Source organism: Spea bombifrons, chromosome 13 (genome assembly GCF_027358695.1).
Source record: "Spea bombifrons isolate aSpeBom1 chromosome 13, aSpeBom1.2.pri, whole genome shotgun sequence".
NCBI classification, from domain to species: Eukaryota; Metazoa; Chordata; class Amphibia; order Anura; family Pelobatidae; genus Spea; species Spea bombifrons.
In genome coordinates, this window is record NC_071099.1 from 18103291 (window position 1) to 18123678 (window position 20388).

The 20388-nt window shown below is 42.2% G+C and overlaps 2 protein-coding genes across 2 annotated transcripts in view; one reads left to right on the plus strand and one right to left on the minus strand.

The window, feature by feature from the left end:
- Window positions 1-1343: 1343 nt before the first annotated feature.
- Window positions 1344-13531, plus strand: TRPC4AP (transient receptor potential cation channel subfamily C member 4 associated protein). Its single transcript, XM_053453439.1, has 19 exons — window positions 1344-1562; window positions 6004-6132; window positions 6400-6516; window positions 7453-7510; window positions 7697-7752; window positions 8535-8663; window positions 8985-9186; window positions 9462-9650; window positions 9813-9955; window positions 10382-10513; window positions 10636-10694; window positions 10805-10906; window positions 11113-11196; window positions 11421-11511; window positions 11865-12005; window positions 12348-12459; window positions 12642-12754; window positions 12885-13091; window positions 13394-13531. Exons 1-19 carry the CDS (start codon window positions 1446-1448, stop codon window positions 13529-13531), a joined length of 2319 nt encoding a protein of 772 aa, XP_053309414.1. The 5' UTR covers window positions 1344-1445.
- A 2871-nt stretch (window positions 13532-16402) lies between these two features.
- The window catches only part of MYH7B (myosin heavy chain 7B), a 35097-nt gene continuing 31111 nt past the window's right edge, over window positions 16403-20388 (minus strand). Inside the window, exons 42-43 of the mRNA XM_053453169.1 lie at window positions 17275-17450; window positions 16403-16543 (exon numbers count right to left, since the gene is read on the minus strand). Of these exons, the coding sequence (XP_053309144.1) occupies window positions 17280-17450 (171 nt within the window). The 3' untranslated portion in view covers window positions 16403-16543; window positions 17275-17279. The remainder of the gene's footprint in view (window positions 16544-17274; window positions 17451-20388) is intronic.

The following is a 20388-nucleotide window of genomic DNA, read 5'->3' on the forward strand; positions in this document are numbered from 1 at the left end:
GCTGATTTTAAGCCGTGTTTCCTTTCATAGTCCTTGATTCACCTGTTTCCTATTCTCTGTAGTTAGTGGCGGCTCAATCTCCTGCATCAAGCTTTGGAGCTGTTCAGTGATTAAATGAACTCGGAAGGGGCACCACAACTTGCTTTAAAATGTCTTGGGTGTTAATACTTTCCCTTTTTGTTTAGAGGGCTGATGTGAGCAGTGTTTTTTTTTTTTTTCTTTTTTGGTAAGGGAACAGCTCTCCCAAGTAAGATGATAATACACTCATTGGATGCAGTTGGTTCTGGACTGGTAAAGCATAAAAGCAGCAACTAGGATTGCAGGGGGTCCATAGTTGTCAACATCTGGGAAAAAATGAACAGGGACACTTTGCCGCTGAGCTTTAACTTTCACCACACCCACTGCCCAAAGGCCACGCCCACTCCCCCCACATTTGTCCACATAGTTGTTATGGTGCAGATTTTATCATCAAGTTTCCATCGACATTACCATACATCCTAGTGTTCTTTAAAACAACACTAAATAGTCACTTCAGGTTAAATTGGTGTTAGAGTGATTCATTGTAGTCCATTTAGACCCCAAACGGTAAAATTACGCATATGTATACATACTTTCCTTACGAATGCCTGTCCATACACAGGCACGCTAATGCCTATACAAATTTGCAGGCTCCAAAGATGTCCCCAACAGCACATGGGGGACAGAATGGCTAGATTTGGAAAAATAAACTTTGAAATCGCAAAACTTATTTCCCTATAACGTGCAAAAAAAAACCATAAAAACATTGGGTATTTCTAAACTCAGGACCTTTTGTATTTGGGTAAAATATATTTCAAATAAAAGCGAGAAGTGTTTTTTTTTTTTTTACCATATTTAATTTTAATTTTTTTTATTTTTTATATAGGAAATATGATCAGAAAAATGGTATCTGAAGAAAGCTATTCTTATTCTGAAAAACACGATATATACCTTGTCCGGGTTCACTAAAATATATTCATTTTTTTTTTATATTATGCTACCAACAGTCTTGGATTTTTTTTCTATGACTTTTGCACTTCCTGAAGAAGTTGTACATCTAATAAACAGCCTCGGAACCCAATGCTATGCATTTGATATACGTGACTTCTGTAGTTGTTATTATTTATTCTCCCCCCCCCCCCCCGCCGGTGTTAGAATTATTAAAGCGGCAGGCGACGCTTCTTTACATCCCTGTGTAACTCAATTACATTCACCTAATAGGCATCTTCGCTTCCCAGAATGCTTTGCAGGCCCCGCGACCGCTGGCTTCAATTTCCCATCACACCCCGCCGTCCAGTCACTTCCGGGACTGCATTTCCCGGCATGCCTAGCTGCCCATTCCGTTGAGTTAATCGGTGCAGCCGTCTGGTTGCGCTGTTTCCGGTTTTCTGCTCCCTGTAGCCCGTTGCTCGGTCTTGTTTGGTTCCATGGCCGCTGCGGGTGCTGCGTTTCCTAGGCTGGGCTCGGGTTACCGGCCGGAGAGTATCGTGACTCGTCTCCGGCGAGGGCAGCTGACGGGGTGCGGCCTCACTCGGGGGTCCCAGGTACTGTAGGCCCGTGGGTAGTGCTGGCTGTTAAGAACGCTGTCCGGTGTTGCTATACGTAGTTATAGTTAGTATCGTTTGTAGCGCTCTAACCATGCGGGTCGTAATTGCTTTTAAAATGTTATTTACATAGAGAGCCCTGGATTAACCTCATCTAATAGCGTCTTCCAATGTATATAACCCGGTGTCACCGGGCCCATAAATCCCTGTGTGAATGTATGCACTACCGGTCCTTAACTGGTTAATTATGTGTTTGTTAGATAGCTATAGCTTCTATATACCACCGCCGCTATAGGGGGGGCAGTTTTAAGGCCTGGATATCGCTAGTGGTTGGCATCTGCTTACAGATTTAAAGACTCAGACCTTAATCAGTTGTTGATCTCGTCTTAGATTCAGGATAGCCATATGCCTATCCCATGCTGTATTACCCTCTACCACTTCTGATGGGAGGCTGTTCCATTTATCCACCACCTTCTCACAAGGACGCTTGACACTCCAATAGGGTCAAAGGAAAGCAAAGGACATTATTTTGGGGACCTAAAGTTTAATGCGGGCACGTTTAAAATAATACACCTAGGACGGTGGAATACAAAGTAGAGCTGAAACAACGAATCGATAAAATCGATAATAATCGATAACGGAAATCATCGATAACGATTTCCGTTATCGATTAATCGAGTGATCAATTCGTTGTTGGAGCACTCGGCTCCTTTTACTTACCTCCGCGAGCGTTCCCCGCTTCTGCTACACGCTCTGCAGTCTCCGCCTTCTTCAAGCTACGTGACGGATGTGACGCGTTCCGGAGGTAAGTATTCTTCTGTCTATGTGCACGGATCGCACAGAGCCACTCGCACAGAGCGAATCGCTCTGTGCGAATGGAGCCACTCGCACAGAGCGGTTCGCTCTGTGCGAGTGGCTCCACTCGCACAGAGCGGTTCGCTCTGTGCGAGTGGCTCCACTCGCACAGAGCGGTTCGCTCTGTGCGAGTGGCTCCATTCGCACAGAGCGGTTCGCTCTGTGCGAGTGGCTCCATTCGCACAGAGCGGTTCGCTCTGTGCGAGTGGCTCCATTCGCACAGAGCGGTTCGCTCTGTGCGAGTGGCTCCATTCGCACAGAGCGGTTCGCTCTGTGCGAGTGGCTCCATTCGCACAGAGCGGTTCGTGAGTGTGGGTGCAGGGCAGAGTGGGGGTGGGGGTGCAGGGCAGAGTGGGGGTGGGGGTGCAGGGCAGAGTGGGGGTGGGGGGTGCAGGGCAGGAGACTGGGTGCAGGGCAGAGTGGGGGTGGGGATGCAGGGTGTGAGTGTGGGTGCAGAGCAGAGTGGGAGACTGGGTGCAGGGCAGAGTGGGGGTGGGGATGCAGGGCAGGGTGTGAGTGTGGGTGCAGGGCAGAGTGGGTGCAGGGCAGAGTGTGAGTGTGGGGGCAGGGCAGAATGTGGGGGCAGGGCTGGGTGCAGGGCAGAGTTAGAGACTGGGTGCAGGGGCACAGTGCAAAGTGCTGGGTGCAAAGTGCCAGTGCTGGGTGCAAAGTGCCAGGGCTGGGTGCAAAGTGCTGGGTGCAAAGTGCCAGGGCTGGGTGCAAAGTGCTGGTGCAAAGTGCTGAATGCTGGGTGCAAAGTGCTGGATGCAAAGTGCCAGGGCTGGGGCAAAGTGCTGGGTGCAAAGTGCTGGGTGCAAAGTGCCAGGGCTGGGTGCAAAGTGCTGGGTGCAAAGTGCTGGGTGCAAAGTGCAAAGTGCTGGGGCAAAGTTTCTTGAACAGTAATAGTCCACCTCTTTTCAGAATGTTTGGGGTTATTTTGTTTCATAAATATTGTGTTTGGGTTCTTGTACTTTGAAAATATTGTTTTTTATTACATCATAACAAAATAAGAATGTTAATGTAAATTTTAAGTTGTTTTTTAACATCCAGTTCATTAAATTCTTTTAAATAAACGAAAAATTTGCATATTGTTTTTTTTATCCGATTAATCGATTAATCGAAAAAATAATCGGCCGATTAATCGATTATTAAAATAATCGTTAGTTGCAGCCCTAATACAAAGTACTGGGGAGTTAATGCAGGAACATGGATGTATTAATGGCACTCTGTGTGTTGCAGGGGAGTCTTCATCTTAACGCCACGTCCAGCCCTGGGGGCGATGGCGTCGGCTAGATAGAAATCATTTTAAGGATAACGCGGGGGGGGGGTCGCTGAAAGGGTGCGGGGTCTTCTGCGAAAACTAACCTCTTAACACGACGTCTGCTCTTTCCTGCTGCGATTCTGTGTTTAACCCTTTCCGTACCGGCGTTCTCGGACTTCATCTTCACTTGAAGACCGCAGTTTTATATAAATATTTGAATTCCGTGCTCGTGATTCGCTTCAGAGCGATCACGTGCACAGAATTGAGGGGGAGTGGCTGCCACGGATCACTGGGGACACCCGCTGTCAGTAGCGGCCGCCCCTCGCGATCCCAGCATAGCAACGCTGGATTGCGCATCATCGATGAATTACCTGTGGGTGACACCCGACCAGGAAGTACCAGATATGTCATCGGTACGGAAGGGGTTAATGCTCTGGATGTCGGCTTTCTTTGCTGCCGTAACGTTGGCGATGGCGTCTGATGTTCAGCCGTTCACTTTTTAGGAGCGGTTTAGTGTAAAAAGTAGCGACGCTATACTTCTGTGTGGTTAAATCACACGCTTTTTAGGGAACTTCTGACGAATAAGAGACGCGGTCTCTCCCAGGAACCTCATTCATGCTGATTTATGTATAGAAAACAGTATATATATATATATAATTGGCAGTATGTGGTTTTGCTTTTATGTTAAAGAATAGTACATTTGTTGCTCGCTTCAGTTTGCATTTTGTAATTCTTTAACTTGTTACATTGTGAAATGAATGTTTAGTACCCGTATCCCACCTCTTCAAAATTTAGGGGCTCAGTGAATGAACCCAGAAAATTATATTTGGGAATGAATCTCTCCATTCAGTCCAGGAGGCCAGAAATTGGGGAGGATATAGTCTAAACCAGGGCTCGACAAATCCCAGGCGCCAGGTCGCCATGGCGACTGATAATTTTGTCCTGTCGCCTAGGTGTTTGTGAGCCATACCTATAATCGGGTCCAGATCCCCCGCGGCGCTGCAGGGGACTTGGATCCTCCTTTCCGGCAGCAGCGGACGTCTGTGCAATGCAGACAACGCTGCTGCCGGCGGCTCCGCCCACCCTCCTCACCGAACTGGGCTGGCACCGCCCACAAAGGTCACTGAGTCGCGCTGGCCAGCTGACTCAATTCTATTTCGGATCAACGGGGACGGCGTCTTAAAATGCCACCCCTGTCAATTCAAAATAGAAGTGAGTCAGCCTGCGCCGCTCAATAACTTTTGTGGGCGGCACCAGCGCTGCTCAATGAGCTTTGTGGGCGGTGCCAGCCCCGTTCAGTGAGGAGGATGGGTGGAGCCCCCGGCAGCAGCAGCGTGCAGTGATCACAAAAAAGTGAACTTAGTCTAAACTTGGTCTGCTTGATCCCCCACCTGCCAGCTGAGTTCATACGTTGTAGTTGAAGCGATGCATCTTGGGTTGGCTCCTGGATCCAGGTTTGGCTGCCTGGTATTCTGAGAAGTTGAGCACAGCCTGGAGATGGAGGCGTTCAGGAGCTGTCACTATTGTATTATTGTTTTTAGATGTTGAGGTTTCGTGGGTTGATCTACTTGGAAGCATAGGCTTTGCTACTGTATCTCCTCCTTGTTCACTTATCAATAAATGAAAGTAACTTAGTTTCCCTTTATTATTTTTTTATCCTAAGACACTATATAGTGTGGTGTTTGGGTTAAGATCTGCTTTCGGCTGTTACTAATAGAAACAAATTGAAAAGCAACATTCTTTCCGCTCCAGTCTGCCTCTTCTACCACCCGGCATCACCGCAGTCGTTTATTAAAACCGGTAGCTCCTTTTTGTTTGTTGCTCACGGGAATTGAGATATTTTAAGGTTCATTTCATGAACGCTAAGATTGGTGGCAGTTTGTGGCAGGGCCAGCGTCGTCTAATCCATTTTATGTCCTAAAGTTCTCCTTTCTTTCCCCCACCCCTACAAAGGCTGCCTGAACCTCTTATTCATAGGAGACAGTTCACTAAATGGGGTTAATCCTGTAAATTGTGAGAATAGGAGATTGCGAAGGCTGCACCCATGGCATAAATTTAAAGTGGGTTTCAAGTTTGTGTATTGATACTTTTATCCTTTACATTCCATTAAATACCTGTATAAAACAGAAATAAACCCCCAGCATTAACGCGCGACACCTTGATATAGCCGTGTGTGTGTGTGTGTATATATCTATATATCTCCTTGTGTCGAATTCCCCCACCGCACCGTATGTTTTTGAAGCACGTTATCGCATCATAAGATTCTTTCGATGTAATCGCTGTCTGATGGTCATTCTCGCTAACGCCGCTTCTTCCTTTATCCAGATTTCGGAGCAGCTGCTCTTGGAAAGGGATAAGCAGGCGAAGTGGAACAGCATCCCCTTCCTTCTGCGCAGGCTGTACGGGGATAGCCACCCTAACAGTGACTTCGCCCATTGCCAGAGCATCCTAAAGGTAACTTTTCTTGTTCATTTTTACTATTGCCGTAGCGAGACGGCGCCGTTGCAAACTGTCACGCGTTAGAACCGAATGGAAGGCGTAACATGTTTTGTTCCTTATGGGTTGAGGACACTCAGTTTTTCAAAATATCTATATATTTGGGTTGACCCTGATTTATTAATATATTTTATTAGCAAGCCCCTTCGTGCTTTATATTGGCTTTCATGTTCTGTATACCGTGATAAAGTGCATGCTCAGTTTTGGAAACTTTCTTTCGCTCAGGAAATATCCCCTCTTCTGTCCATGGAGGCTATGGCCATTGTGACTGACGACAAGAAGTCCAGCACGGAGCTACCGTTTCCCAACACCTACACTTTCGACTTGTTTGGAGGAGTGGATGTAAGTGAACGTGCCTGAGTGTGAGCGCGTGGACTCTTAGTTTGGAGAGACCGTGATATAATTGTGACCTTTTAGAAGGAGTCCTGTAACGACGTGGCCGTAAAATGTCGCTCGCGTTCTGCTCTGACTACTCAGGGAGTTTCTCTTCTCGTGTTACGGAATGAATGGGTTAGGGTAAAGGATCTGGTATTGTTCTTAGTTTTGGATCCTTTAAAGTATTTAGAGAACTGCCGTAGTTTGTGTAAGTTGGCCTTGACTAGAATAGCAGATCAGTGACCTCCTAACCTGAGTCTTAGCTGCATAAACTCTAAATTAACAGTAAAATCTTGTAACCAACCCATTAATAAAGGCAGTGCCCGGGCACGCGGCGACCTCATTTCACCCTGTTCTGTCGCTGGCAGGGAACCGTCGGTGCCGCGCGAGGCATCATTTGTTAATTTTTTATTTTATTTTACATGTTTTTTGTTAACTTTTATACTAAACATACATATAAGTTGCTTACGGATCATCTGATTCTGCAACTTTTTTGAAATAACATTAAAGCCTTCGTCAGTTTAGTAATCTTCTTATATTATTAATCCAGCCGTGTCTTCAAACTTTAGTTATTGAACTTCACAGAAAGTAGTTAACTGTATTAAGAGATTACTCGCTATAAATGGGTAAAAAACATTGTATGTGGGTTACTCTTCATCACATAACCCATTTTACCTTTAAACAGGACTTACATATGACGTGTAACAAGTAGAGATCGTTTATATGACACACGGATTGGCTGTTTCTTCTTGGATTAATAGGTCGAGTTTGTTCCCTAGTGAAGACCTTGATTTTCTTTGCATTTAAGGGTTATGTGTTGCTTAGCATGTGCTTGGCATGTGTGTCGATCTGTGTATCCGTGAATTCATTAACATCTGCGTTCAACCTTTTGCTCTCCTGTAGCTTCTGGTGGAGATCCTAATGAGACCGAGCCTTTTCCCCCAGAAGAAGAAACAGAAGAGTAAGTGTCTTGGCTCAAACATTTATTGTATTGATTATAATTTGTTCTGCGATATACTGCGCATGTCCTGATCGTCGTACGGTGCTGCAGATTATCTAAATCAATAAATAAATTAATATGCCTTTTTTTTTTTTTTTTCCTCTGCCGTGTTTTTCACTCGCTGTATTCTTTCCGTTTCGCTTGCAGTCAGCGATGATCTTATCAAGGACTGCCTGAGTATCCTGTACAATACCTGTATCTGCGTAAGTCTTCTGCGTTGTGTTTTGATCTACAAAATAAAAAATAATAATAATAAATCATAATGTGCCGACGGTGTCATTTAACAATGGAACCGGTAGAGAAAACTGAGGGTAAGCTGTATCGTTTTGTAGAAAGCTATTTGGTAGATCTTAGTACGGGTTGGCTGCCCCAATTGTTTTTAATTAGACTTTAGGGGCAGTCGGAGAAACCTGCTGTCAGTAGACGCAAATCCAGCCTCAAGCAGCAAAATATGCTTGAGGCCTGACCTGTTTTCTTTGTGATAGAGACGGACATGGAGAGCCTGATCATGTGACATGAAATACGTTATTGCCGGTCCCGCATCAGCTCATTACTGAAAGCAGGACACGGAGTACCTTGTTATGCACATATGTGTTCCGGCTGCTTATGTGCTAATAACACGTCACTGTGCATGCCGGCACACCTCTTTACTGCTTTGGTGTCACATAAATAGACGCAGAAAGATGTTCTACTGGTTACAGCAGATTAACGTGAGCGCTGGTAATGAACCGTGTGTATCTGCGCACTACGCAGCAGCTTTGGCGCCAGGAATTTAAATGTCCGTACGAGCAACTCTATTGGTCACCGGCAGGTTCGTCCTCTGCCATCAACCAATGAAGTGCACCTGCGCTTCATTGGTTGATGGCAGACGGGACCCCTGCTGACGACCAATAGTCGTTCAGACAGACTTTTAAAATCCTGGTGCGGCTCATCTAAAAAGAAACTCGTCCTCTGCTGCATTGCAACCTCCTTTCTCTTTCCGTAGACTGAAGGTGTCACCAAGCGATTAGCGGAGAGGAACGACTTTGTGCTTTTCCTGTTCACGTTAATGACAAACAAAAAGACTTTCCTGCAGACGGCCACTCTCATCGAAGATATCCTTGGCATTAAAAAGGTTTGGTTTGGATTTTACTCTCGGGTGGGCAGTCATTGACTTATTAAATCCATGCGCTGCCCTCCTCTCTGACACTAAAAGAGATAAAAGGCAGCCTCTCTCCATCCAGACTCTGTAATAGTACCTTTTCAATGATTCTAGTCCCACCTTTCCTTCTCTTTTGCTGCCTCGCAGGAGGCGACCGTGGTGGCTGTGCCTGTGCCGTTACTGAACCGTTACAGCTGTTCAGCCGCATTGTTTAAGTTAAACGTTGGCTTCTGATAACATTTTGCTTTCACGATGTCTCTGTGCAATGCTGACGGCCCCCTGTTCTCTGTCTAGGAGATGATCCAGCTGGAGGACATACCTAACCTTTCCAGTTTGGTGTCCAGCTTTGATCAGCAGCAGCTGGCGAACTTCTGTCGGATACTTTCCGTCACCATATCCGAGCTGGACACCGGAAACGACGACAAGTACACCCTTCTCGCCAAAGATGCTCAGCAGAAGAAGATTGCAAACCCTTCCAGAGCGGAAGTAAATCAAGGTGAGAATCTTAATGCTGTCGTGGCGCTGGGATGTGTTAATGCCCAGAGCTTTCACGTGTTTTGTCTTTGACATGGCTGTTGAACTACATGTCCTATGATCTTCGCCAGCTTAAGTTCAGCCCAGTAGATATGGTTTTAAAAAATGCTTAGAGGGCTTCTCTCCGGCTAATCATGTTTGTAGACCAGATCTACTGTAGACACTTGCGGGTCTGTGACTATATTAAAGAATACACTTGTTACTGTGTATTTAATATTTATCCACACTGTTTCACAGCCACCTTATTAAACATCCCGGGATTCATTGAACGGCTGTGCAAGCTTGCCACTCGAAAGGTTTCCGAATCCACAGGAACGGCCAGCTTCCTGCAAGAGCTAGAAGAGTGGTACACGTGGCTGGACAATGCTTTGGTTCTCGATGCCTTGATGCGGGTGGCTCAGGAGGAAACAGAACAGAGTGGCACAGGTATGATCTCAGCCGCAACACCAATCCATCCGTGCCCTTCAGAGCCTGGGCTGGTTGCTGACTTTTTATTGTAGGAGACCCCCCCCCCTTCATTTATTATATTCCTTTTTCATACCTTGGTTTGTGGTCCCCTGATCCTAATGCAATTTGCTCTTCTCCTAGAATCTTCAGATGAGGGTGGGCTGGCAAATCCTTCCTCCAGGACCCAGCTGCCCCAGTCAATGAAGATCATGCACGAGATCATGTACAAGGTGGAGGTGCTCTACGTGCTCTGTGTGCTGCTAATGGGACGGCAGAGAAATCAGGTCAGTGATCGGCTGTTCTGTGCGAGACCCGGGGTCGTCATTAAAGGAGTTTGTAAGCTCTGGCGAGGGCGCTGTGCACGCTTCTAGCTTTAGCCAATTGTGCAGAAGCTTATTTATCCTCCTAGTATGTTCTATGGTACACAAAAGGTTCATTTTTCTTTTTGTTTTGTAATGATTGTCTTAAACCTATTTTCTGTGGTTTGTTATAGTGTTTGCACGTTCCTGTAAAGGCAGCTTCCTTAATTGGATGTTGGGGGATTTACATGATTATTCCACCCCATAGTGTACTTATTCAGGATTATTGCGTTTGTTTTGCCTAGAATTGAAGGTTATGGTATAATGGCTGAAACACTGCATGTTCTATGCGGTTCGTATAACTTCCGGCAGAGCTGGAACTAAAAGTGTTTCCGAATTCCCGTTTGACAGGTCCACAAGATGATAGCAGAATTTAAACTGATTCCTGGTCTGAATAATCTTTTCGACAAGCTGATATGGAGGAAACATTCACCGTCCAACCTGGTTCTTCACGGACACAACCAGAATTGTGACTGCAGCCCTGTGAGTTATGGCTGCTCTGCTTTCTTTAGCGAAAGACCGATTGTTGGATGCGGATGATTTAATATTGTTTTTTTATTGATAAATTTCGTTTATCCTGCTGTCTGCTCTTATTCTTATTTTAGGATATTTCGCTGAAGATCCAGTTCTTAAGACTGCTTCAAAGCTTCAGTGATCACCATGAGTAAGTAACACATTTTACAGTTTGTATCTCTGTGAGCCACGGAGATCAGACGCTTAAAGAACAAAAACATGAAGTGTCATTGGAATAAATCGGTAAAATTATGTTTTTAGGAACAAATATCTACTTCTGAACAGCCAGGAGCTGAATGAGCTGAGCGCCATATCACTTAAAGCAAATATTCCAGAAGTAGAAGCAGTGCTCAATACAGACAGGTAGGAACTCCTAATTTTTGTTTCCACCTAAACATTTAACAATATATTCCTCCTATCTAGGCTGCCGTTCTTGCTATAACTCGTCAGTTTGTGATGAATACTTCAGCGTATCCTGAAATTTCTTTAAATGTGAATGCGTTTGAGAGGAAAATGTTGACATTTAGTATTTAGTATCGTGTCACCTATACCGACGTGTTTTATTTCAGGAGCTTGGTCTGCGATGGAAAGAAAGGTTTGCTAACCAAGCTACTGCAAGTCATGAAGAAAGAGCCAGCAGAGTCCTCCTTCAGGTCTGTGCCGCGCACGCAGCGTATGCCGCGCGTCCAAGTGCGATAGACGATTGTTGTCTGTGTTGTAAAATGCAGATTTTGTGTGAAAGTGGTTTAAATGATGTAAAGGAATACAGAGCTGTCACCAAACCAGTCTGAGGTTCCATGACTGCACGATGTTGTTTTTAGTAACTTTTACATGAACTATGCAAGTTTTATACATGAATATCTGAATATCTGTCTAGGTTCTGGCAAGCCCGAGCTGTTGAAAGTTTCCTGCGTGGAGTTACGTCCTACGCTGATCAGATGTTCCTTCTAAAGAGAGGACTTCTAGAGGTGAGTTGGCCGGACGTGCGATCAGACGCTAATGATCCAGCTCGTCTGGGACTGGATCAATGACCTGAGATTTAAAGTACTTATCCAGTAGCTGAACCAGCTGATTAATGATGTTAACGCTGTTAAGCTCCCTTATATTTGCTCTAAAAGATCAAATGTACCACGCCAAGTGTGAAGGATTGCTGGTTACTGTGCTTGTTGTCTTGTCACTATTGAGTGTTGACTTCACAACAAATGTTAGGCCGGTAGAGCTAAAGGCAGTGACCGGTAGCCTTGACTTGCGTGGGACTCTTGTCTTCGTCTCCCTTGAACTTGGAAACTGGTCAGTAACTTGCTGTCCCCCCTTATTACAGCACATTCTGTACTGCATTGTGGACAGCGAGTGTAAGTCGCGGGATGTCCTCCAGAGCTACTTTGACCTTCTCGGCGAGTTAATGAAATTCAACATCGATGCCTTCAAAAGGTTTAACAAGTATATCAATACAGAGGAGAAGGTAAGTTAGCAGCAAGTGGAATCTCTGTGGTGTTTGTCTGGGACATATATATATATATATAAATATAAACACAAATTTGTCCACTAAGAGCAGTAACAGTAAGACTAACCAACCAACATATCTCTTGGACGATGACAAGTTTGTGGTTGATCTCAATGCAAAGCAGAAATATCTGTAGCTCCCTAATTACAATAAATGTTTGTCAATGGCAATTCCTTTGTGTTTGTGTTGCTTTATTTTGTTTCCTGAATTGTAGCGGCACTGCAAACGCCGGGCTTTGTCACTTATCTGTTCAGGGAGAAATTAATAAGCTTCATGTTTAATGCGTTCTCCTTTCTTTAGTTTCAGATTTTCTTGAACCAGATTAATAGCTCTTTAGTCGACTCGAACATGCTCGTGCGATGCATCGCTCTGTCTTTAGACCGGTTCGAGAGCCAGTCGGATGATATTAAAGGTGGGTTATCCTAGTTTAGTTGTAAATTAACTCGCTTCACAGCCGTTTACGCCACACAGTAGTGTGAAAAGACCCCTGCAATTTAAAACATGCCAAGTCTGGCCTTGGATGACCGTCTGATGCCGCTGGGGGCACAAATCCAATTTGGATGACGCCTGTCTATTGACATGATTCTCCCGCAGTTGCAGAAGTGCTGTCTGAATGCCGGTTGCTGTCTTACATGACTCAGGGATCCATCCGAATGTCCTTCCTTTTCCGACTAATTAACATCATCCACGTGCAGACGCTAACACAGGTAAGAGGGATGCAGTCTCGTTTCACGTAGTAGCCCCGTAACAAAAATGCGTGCATCATTCCGTAAAGCTTTTACTGGCTACATGCTTCTGCCGTTGAGAAACTATTCTTTCTCATCTTTTATTCTGTAGGAGAACGTCAGCTGTTTAAATACGAGCCTCGTCGTTCTGATGCTGGCGAGGAGGAAAGGCCGGCTACCCTGCTACCTGCAAACCATCCGGAACATGGAGTGCTTGGAGAAATACCCAGGATACATTCTCAACAACTTCCACAGCCTTCTACGCTTCTGGCAGCAGCATTACCTCAACAAGGACAAAGACAGCACCTGCTTAGAAAACGTGAGCTCCCTTTCTGTGACTCGGTGTAGCAGGGGGGGGGGGGGCAGCTGACGGCTCTTCGGATGCCTAGCTTTCTGTGCTCGAGTTGTGACGGACTGCTTGAATCCGTGTTATATTCTACCGGCAATAACCAAAACCGTAGCACGTTAAGAATTTGTGTGTGGGGGGGGGTCCTGTAGAAAGAGATGGACGAACCTGAGGGTCCCACACTCCTCGTATTTTCTTGTGGCGCATCCCCCCTCCCCCACGCTGTAAATGCTTGTGCTTTATCTTTCTTCTTTTTTTTTTTTTCTTTCTTCCAGAGTTCATGCATTAATTTCAGCTACTGGAAAGAAACGGTGTCTGTGCTTTTGAACCCAGACAGGACATCTCCGTGTGCCATAGTCGGCTACATCGATGAGGCCTATATGGATGTGGACAGAGACTTTTGTGAAGACTGAATGAATTTTTTTGTTGACTTTCTCCATTCGGACAGACTCTCCAAATGGTATTTCCCAGAGAGCCGGCGTTCAGGGACTCGAGACTCCTTTGTGTTCATTGCCTGAGCACGGTATGCACATGGCCCACCAAGCAAGACTTTCCTGGCCGGTCAGTGGGCCGCACTCACGGTTAATACTTGGTCAGTGCAATACATTCAGGGATGCTGTCGTCAACTGATTTCACTTTCAGTTGTGTGTGTGTGTGTGTGTTGTGTGTGTTTTTTATTTTACTACCCCTGGTTACTTTTTAGTTGGGACATTTTTTTTCTCTTTTAGCAGATTATAGACAGAGGAAAGCCTTTTTTTTTTTTTTTTTTCACGCACCTAGCTCTGCCGCCATCTTGGATTTCCCTTTTTGCCAGGGATAGGAGTTGTCTTGGTGTTCCAAGCTCTTATTCCTCATCTTCTGCCGCAAGCAGGAACTTAGATCCGTTTTTATTTCTTAAATACTTGGAATATTAATGTGTTTTTCAGGTAACTCTTTTAAAGTCTACACTATAACAAATATTTTGCCTTTTGACAGGTATTTGCTTTGTAATATGTGTTTGCTGTTTTCTATGCGGTTACTCAATGAATCCAGGGCTTTAAGTACTTGGGGGAAAGTCTTATGATTCAGTATTTTGGTCATTATAGATCTACCAGAGCAGGAGTAGCAAACCGCTAGGTCTCCAGCTGTTGAAATTTATCCCAAATGCTTCTTTGCTGACTTAATACTTTAAGAACCATTGGAGATTTCCATCGTCGGCAGTTGGTTTCCCTGCGGTAGTTGGTACTTCTCCGCCCAGCGATAGAGCTCCGTTGCCAAAAGCGACATAAATTAGATGTCATTTTAACATTTTTTTTAACATACCATTCATCAGATCTTGGGATTTGTAATAAAAGAGTTTAGCCCACCTGTTGGTTGGCTCATCAACTAAACCTCCTCCTATGCACGGTTTTTGCCCCGGTTACTAAACTTAAACGAGCCGCCATATAGGAAGGATGAGGTCAGATGCCTACCGAGATACGGCATCATCTCAGAAGACGTGGACGGAAATGTAAGTGCAAACCTTTTACTATAATTTATCGAAAAGTACCGGTGTGTTAACGCAAAACGCAGAGGGCTAAGGGGTCCGTTTCCCACCACGGTAGATGATTTCGAAGGGTTAATGTCTCTGGCATGTTTTGTGGTTACCTTTAGTGTGAATATTGTGTAATTAGTGACAGATTACAGGTAAACTACCAATAACACATTGTACGCTGCCCCCCCCATAAACTGGGATATTTTAATGCCAAGTATTTTTAAATAGTTTTCTTATTGCTAAATTTATAATTTCGTCTTAAACATTCCACGAATGGCTGTATGAAGACTATGGAATGGTGCAAAGCGCAGCCTAATAATGTCTGTCCTAACCGTAGTTTGCAGATTTGTAAGGTTTTCAAGCTGTTTTTATACCGAGACGATGCCGATTTCTGATCACTTTTTAATAATAATAATAAAAAAAATACAGTTCATCATTTTAATATCGGGTTTCCAGCGAGAAGAAACCATAAGCTTATTTGTTCATCCTGCGCATGCCATAGTTGCCTTTTGGTAGCAAAGATTTTCATACTCGCCGTGTCAGGGCTGTGAAGGTGGGATATTTATAATTTTATTAATAAATATGAGCCAAAAAACTTCTTTTCTGTAATCCTTATTGTAAGGAATCGCACAGTTAACCCAAAACCGTTTATTATATAAATACCGGCTTCTGTTTTGCAGCTGAATGTCTGAATTTTTTTTTTTTTTTAGCAAATTATCTCCTTTCTTGTTTTGTGTTTTTAAGAATAAAACTCAAAAGGTCAAATGCTGTAATAACACACGATGTAGATTATGTACTGAATGGTTTCTTTTAATGACGGACCCTGGTTTTGTTACAGTTAATGTGTGAATTGTAAAAAAAAAAAAAAAAAAACAAAACCTTTCCACGATTCTGTAAACCAGTTGAAAAACATTAATTCCGAGGCGACTGTACTTATCTCAGATTCTACATTCAGATTTCTAACGCAAATATTACGGGGGAAATTGCTTTTATTTTGACCTGATGTTTACGTTTGCGGACCCCAGGCAAACTCCTGTTTGATATATAAATATATATATATATATGTAGAGAGTGAGCGATTACAAAGTCTTAACTGTGTAAATAAAATAAAGAGATGCTTCTAATTTAATGGATTTATGATGCGTTAATTAAACTGCTATATTTTTTTAAATGTATATTAATGTCTTTTACATTGACCCTACGGTGGAAAAATTCTGTTCTGTTTGATGTAAAGTCATTTTTTTTTATTACTAAGCATGTAACCTCTGCACTCTTTTGTACAGCCGGATCTTATCTGGTAGTTGAGCCCCTGCAGTGCTTTTAAACAGTTTGGGCTATATTCACTAAGTTCAACTAACCATGCGTAAAAAGGGACTAACTCCAGTTTCCATCTGTATGAAGAACCTTGCTGATCCCGTATAGTGAACACTTCAATCGGTGAGTGTTTATTAGTCACCTTTAGCGAGCAGGGCCGGTGTTTGGCCGAACACATCTCCTACAAGCTTAGGGGCTCGAGAATCCCTCCGTGTGTTTGTAAAGGGCAACTATAATTGCCACTCAGCTATCATATGCGTTTATATAATGTCTGGAAGGTCCCTTAAAACCGTAACAGGTGCCGAGTGAATGCAATAAACACCCCAAAAGTATCAATGTAATATCCCAAAACTGTTTTTCTACAATAACCTTTACCTAGATGGTATTTATATGATGCTGTCTTTTAAATTGTCTGTTATTTGATGTGTAATAATGGATAAAATACCAACCAGACAGGTTTTCTGTCTCGCTTTTATTTGCTCACAAGGGGTGGGTTATCGGTTGGGATTACAGGAGGGAATGGGATCTGGTAAAGTCACAGCTGTTGCAGCTGCTGGTGGGGTTGACGGACGAGATTTCAGCTTCATCGTTCTTCATGCTGGAAAGAAAGGAAACAGAAATGTAATCTTTGTTTTGCAGAATAACACAGCTAGCAGGTTCTCGTTTAAGATATGCAATGTGACAGCACAAGCTGCTTTTATTTCTCTCTCCAGTAAACCCATCTTTCTAAAACATTTTGGTTGTTTTTTTTCCCTTTTTATCATGCATCCCGGTGATGCCAGGAGATGCCGCTTCTTATGTTTGGAGTTTGGTCGTTAAATGCACAGCCAGTAGATGTCTCATTTGGGCATTTCCTTGGGCAAATAAGAAAAGTACAAGGAAGCACCATCTTAATGTAAATATATAGCGCCCGACTACTATGTTAAAAAAAATCGTTTTAATCACTGGGGAGCGTCAGAGAACCGTGACACATACCTGATGATACACTTAAAAGGTGCTCTTCCACGTTAACCACAATGCAGCATCAGAAACGTTATTCCGAATACTGTTGCATTTCAAAACCCTCTTTTGGTAAAATACTTTCATCTTGTAATAATTTGGCCGAATTTGTTATGTCCACTAACTTCGCAGATATTCAGTCCAGCTAGCAGTGTGAACAGACCTCTAATCTAAAACATGCCACGCCAGGGCTCTGTCAAATTAGCCAAAAACACAGAAAGCCAGAAAAAAGCCTGTATCGCTGCTGATTAAAACGCCAGTGTGGTTATTGACCTGCTAATTGGAAGAGCACCTTTAACGTACGTAATGAGGTGGACTGTCGGACCGTACCTTTATCACCCGAAGTGTTGGAGAGGTTCGAGTCTGACCTTGGTAGACACCACCTCGCGGGTTCGCGCACGCAGTTTGTTGACCTGTGTCTCTGCCACATCAGCCCGTTCTTCTGCATCGTCCAGCTCGTGTTGGACCTTTCTGTACTTTACTAGATTCGAGTTGGCTTGGGTCTCCTACAGACAGACAGACAGTTTGTCAGCTATGCACACAAAACAAAACGGTTCATTACCTAGTTTTGTACATTTGCTTCACAATCTTCTAACTAATTATCTTGTTCATAAAAAAAATCTGAAGGCTCAAAACTCTAATAGCCATGTTCTCAACAGTAACCCAATTTATGCTCTGTAACATCTGCTGATTACTGTCATACCCTACATACATAATTTTTATGTTCCAGGAAACCCCATACATGCTCTACATATTGCCCTGTATTACATACTGTTTTAATACTATTGACTTAAAGGGTTTTGGGGTAAATATTTGTTTGATCGGTTAGTTCTGATTGCACTGTGATATAGATAGATTATATAGAAATATAGATGTATGTAGCTCTGTATGTAGCTCTGTATGTAGCTCTGTATGTAGCTCTGTATGTAGCTCTGTATGTAGCTCTGTATGTAGCTCTCTATGTAGCTCTCTATGTAGCTCTCTATGTAGCTCTCTATGTAGCTCTCTATGTAGCTCTCTATGTAGCTCTCTATGTAGCTCTCTATGTAGCTCTCTATGTAGCTCTCTATGTAGCTCTCTATGTAGCTCTCTATGTAGCTCTCTATGTAGCTCTCTATGTAGCTCTCTATGTAGCTCTCTATGTAGCTCTCTATGTAGCTCTCTATGTAGCTCTCTATGTAGCTCTCTATGTAGCTCTCTATGTAGCTCTCTATGTAGCTCTCTATGTAGCTCTCTATGTAGCTCTCTATGTAGCTCTCTATGTAGCTCTCTATGTAGCTCTCTATGTAGCTCTCTATGTAGCTCTCTATGTAGCTCTCTATGTAGCTCTCTATGTAACTCTCTATGTAACTCTCTATGTAACTCTCTATGTAACTCTCTATGTAACTCTCTATGTAACTCTCTATGTAACTCTCTATGTAACTCTCTATGTAACTCTCTATGTACTCTCTATGTAACTCTCTATGTAACTCTCTATGTAACTCTCTATGTAACTCTCTAGTAACTCTCTATGTAACTCTCTATGTAACTCTCTATGTAACTCTCTATGTAACTCTCTATGTAACTCTCTATGTAACTCTCTATGTAACTCTCTATGTAACTCTCTATGTAACTCTCTATGTAACTCTCTATGTAACTCTCTATGTAACTCTCTATGTAACTCTCTATGTAACTCTCTATGTAACTCTCTATGTAACTCTCTATGTAACTCTCTATGTAACTCTCTATGTAACTCTCTATGTAACTCTCTATGTAACTCTCTATGTAACTCTCTATGTAACTCTCTATGTAACTCTCTATGTAACTCTCTATGTAACTCTCTATGTAACTCTCTATGTAACTCTCTATGTAACTCTCTATGTAACTCTCTATGTAACTCTCTATGTAACTCTCTATGTAACTTCTCTATGTAACTCTCTATGTAACTCTCTATGTAACTCTCTATGTAACTCTCTATGTAACTCTCTATGTAACTCTCTATGTAACTCTCTATGTAACTCTCTATGTAACTCTCTATGTAACTCTCTATGTAACTCTCTATGTAACTCTCTATGTAACTCTCTATGTAACTCTTATGTAACTCTCTATGTAACTCTCTATGTAACTCTCTATGTAACTCTCTATGTAACTCTCTATGTAACTCTCTATGTAACTCTCTATGTAACTCTCTATGTAACTCTCTATGTAACTCTCTATGTAACTCTCTATGTAACTCTCTATGTAACTCTCTATGTAACTCTCTATGTAACTCTCTATGTAACTCTCTATGTAACTCTCTATGTAACTCTCTATGTAACTATCTATGTAACTCTCTATGTAACTATCTATGTAACTCTCTATGTAACTATCTATGTAACTATCTATGTAACTATCTATGTAACTATCTATGTAACTATCTATGTAACTATCTATGTAACTATCTATGTAACTATCTATGTAACTATCTATGTAACTATCTATGTAACTATCTATGTAACTATCTATGTAACTATCTATGTAACTATCTATGTAACTATCTATGTAACTATCTATGTAACTATCTATGTAACTATCTATGTAACTATCTATGTAACTATCTATGTAACTATCTATGTAACTATCTATGTAACTATCTATGTAACTATCTATGTAACTATCTATGTAACTATCTATGTAACTATCTATGTAACTATCTATGTAACTATCTATGTAACTATCTATGTAACTATCTATGTAACTATCTATGTAACTATCTATGTAACTATCTATGTAACTATCTATGTAACTATCTATGTAACTATCTATGTAACTATCTATGTAACTATCTATGTAACTATCTATGTAACTATCTATGTAACTATCTATGTAACTATCTATGTAACTATCTATGTAACTATCTATGTAACTATCTATGTAACTATCTATGTAACTATCTATGTAACTATCTATGTAACTATCTATGTAACTATCTATGTAACTATCTATGTAACTATCTATGTAACTATCTATGTAACTATCTATGTAACTATCTATGTAACTATCTATGTAACTATCTATGTAACTATCTATGTAACTATCTATGTAACTATCTATGTAACTATCTATGTAACTATCTATGTAACTATTACTATCTATGTAACTATCTATGTAACTATCTATGTAACTATCTATGTAACTATCTATGTAACTATCTATGTAACTATCTATGTAACTATCTATGTAACTATCTATGTAACTATCTATGTAACTATCTATGTAACTATCTATGTAACTATCTATGTAACTATCTATGTAACTATCTATGTAACTATCTATGTAACTATCTATGTAACTATCTATGTAACTATCTATGTAACTATCTATGTAACTATCTATGTAACTATCTATGTAACTATCTATGTAACTATCTATGTAACTATCTATGTAACTATCTATGTAACTATCTATGTAACTATCTATGTAACT

Coding starts and splice junctions, on each gene's coding strand:
- TRPC4AP (XM_053453439.1), top strand. CDS start 1,446: ATGGCCGCTGCGGGTGCTGCGTTTCCTAGGCTGGGCTCGGGTTACCGG. Junction 7,753..8,534: donor TGTACAATACCTGTATCTGC/GTAAGTCTTCTG, acceptor CTCTTTCCGTAG/ACTGAAGGTGTCACCAAGCG. Junction 12,755..12,884: donor ACGTGCAGACGCTAACACAG/GTAAGAGGGATG, acceptor TTTATTCTGTAG/GAGAACGTCAGCTGTTTAAA.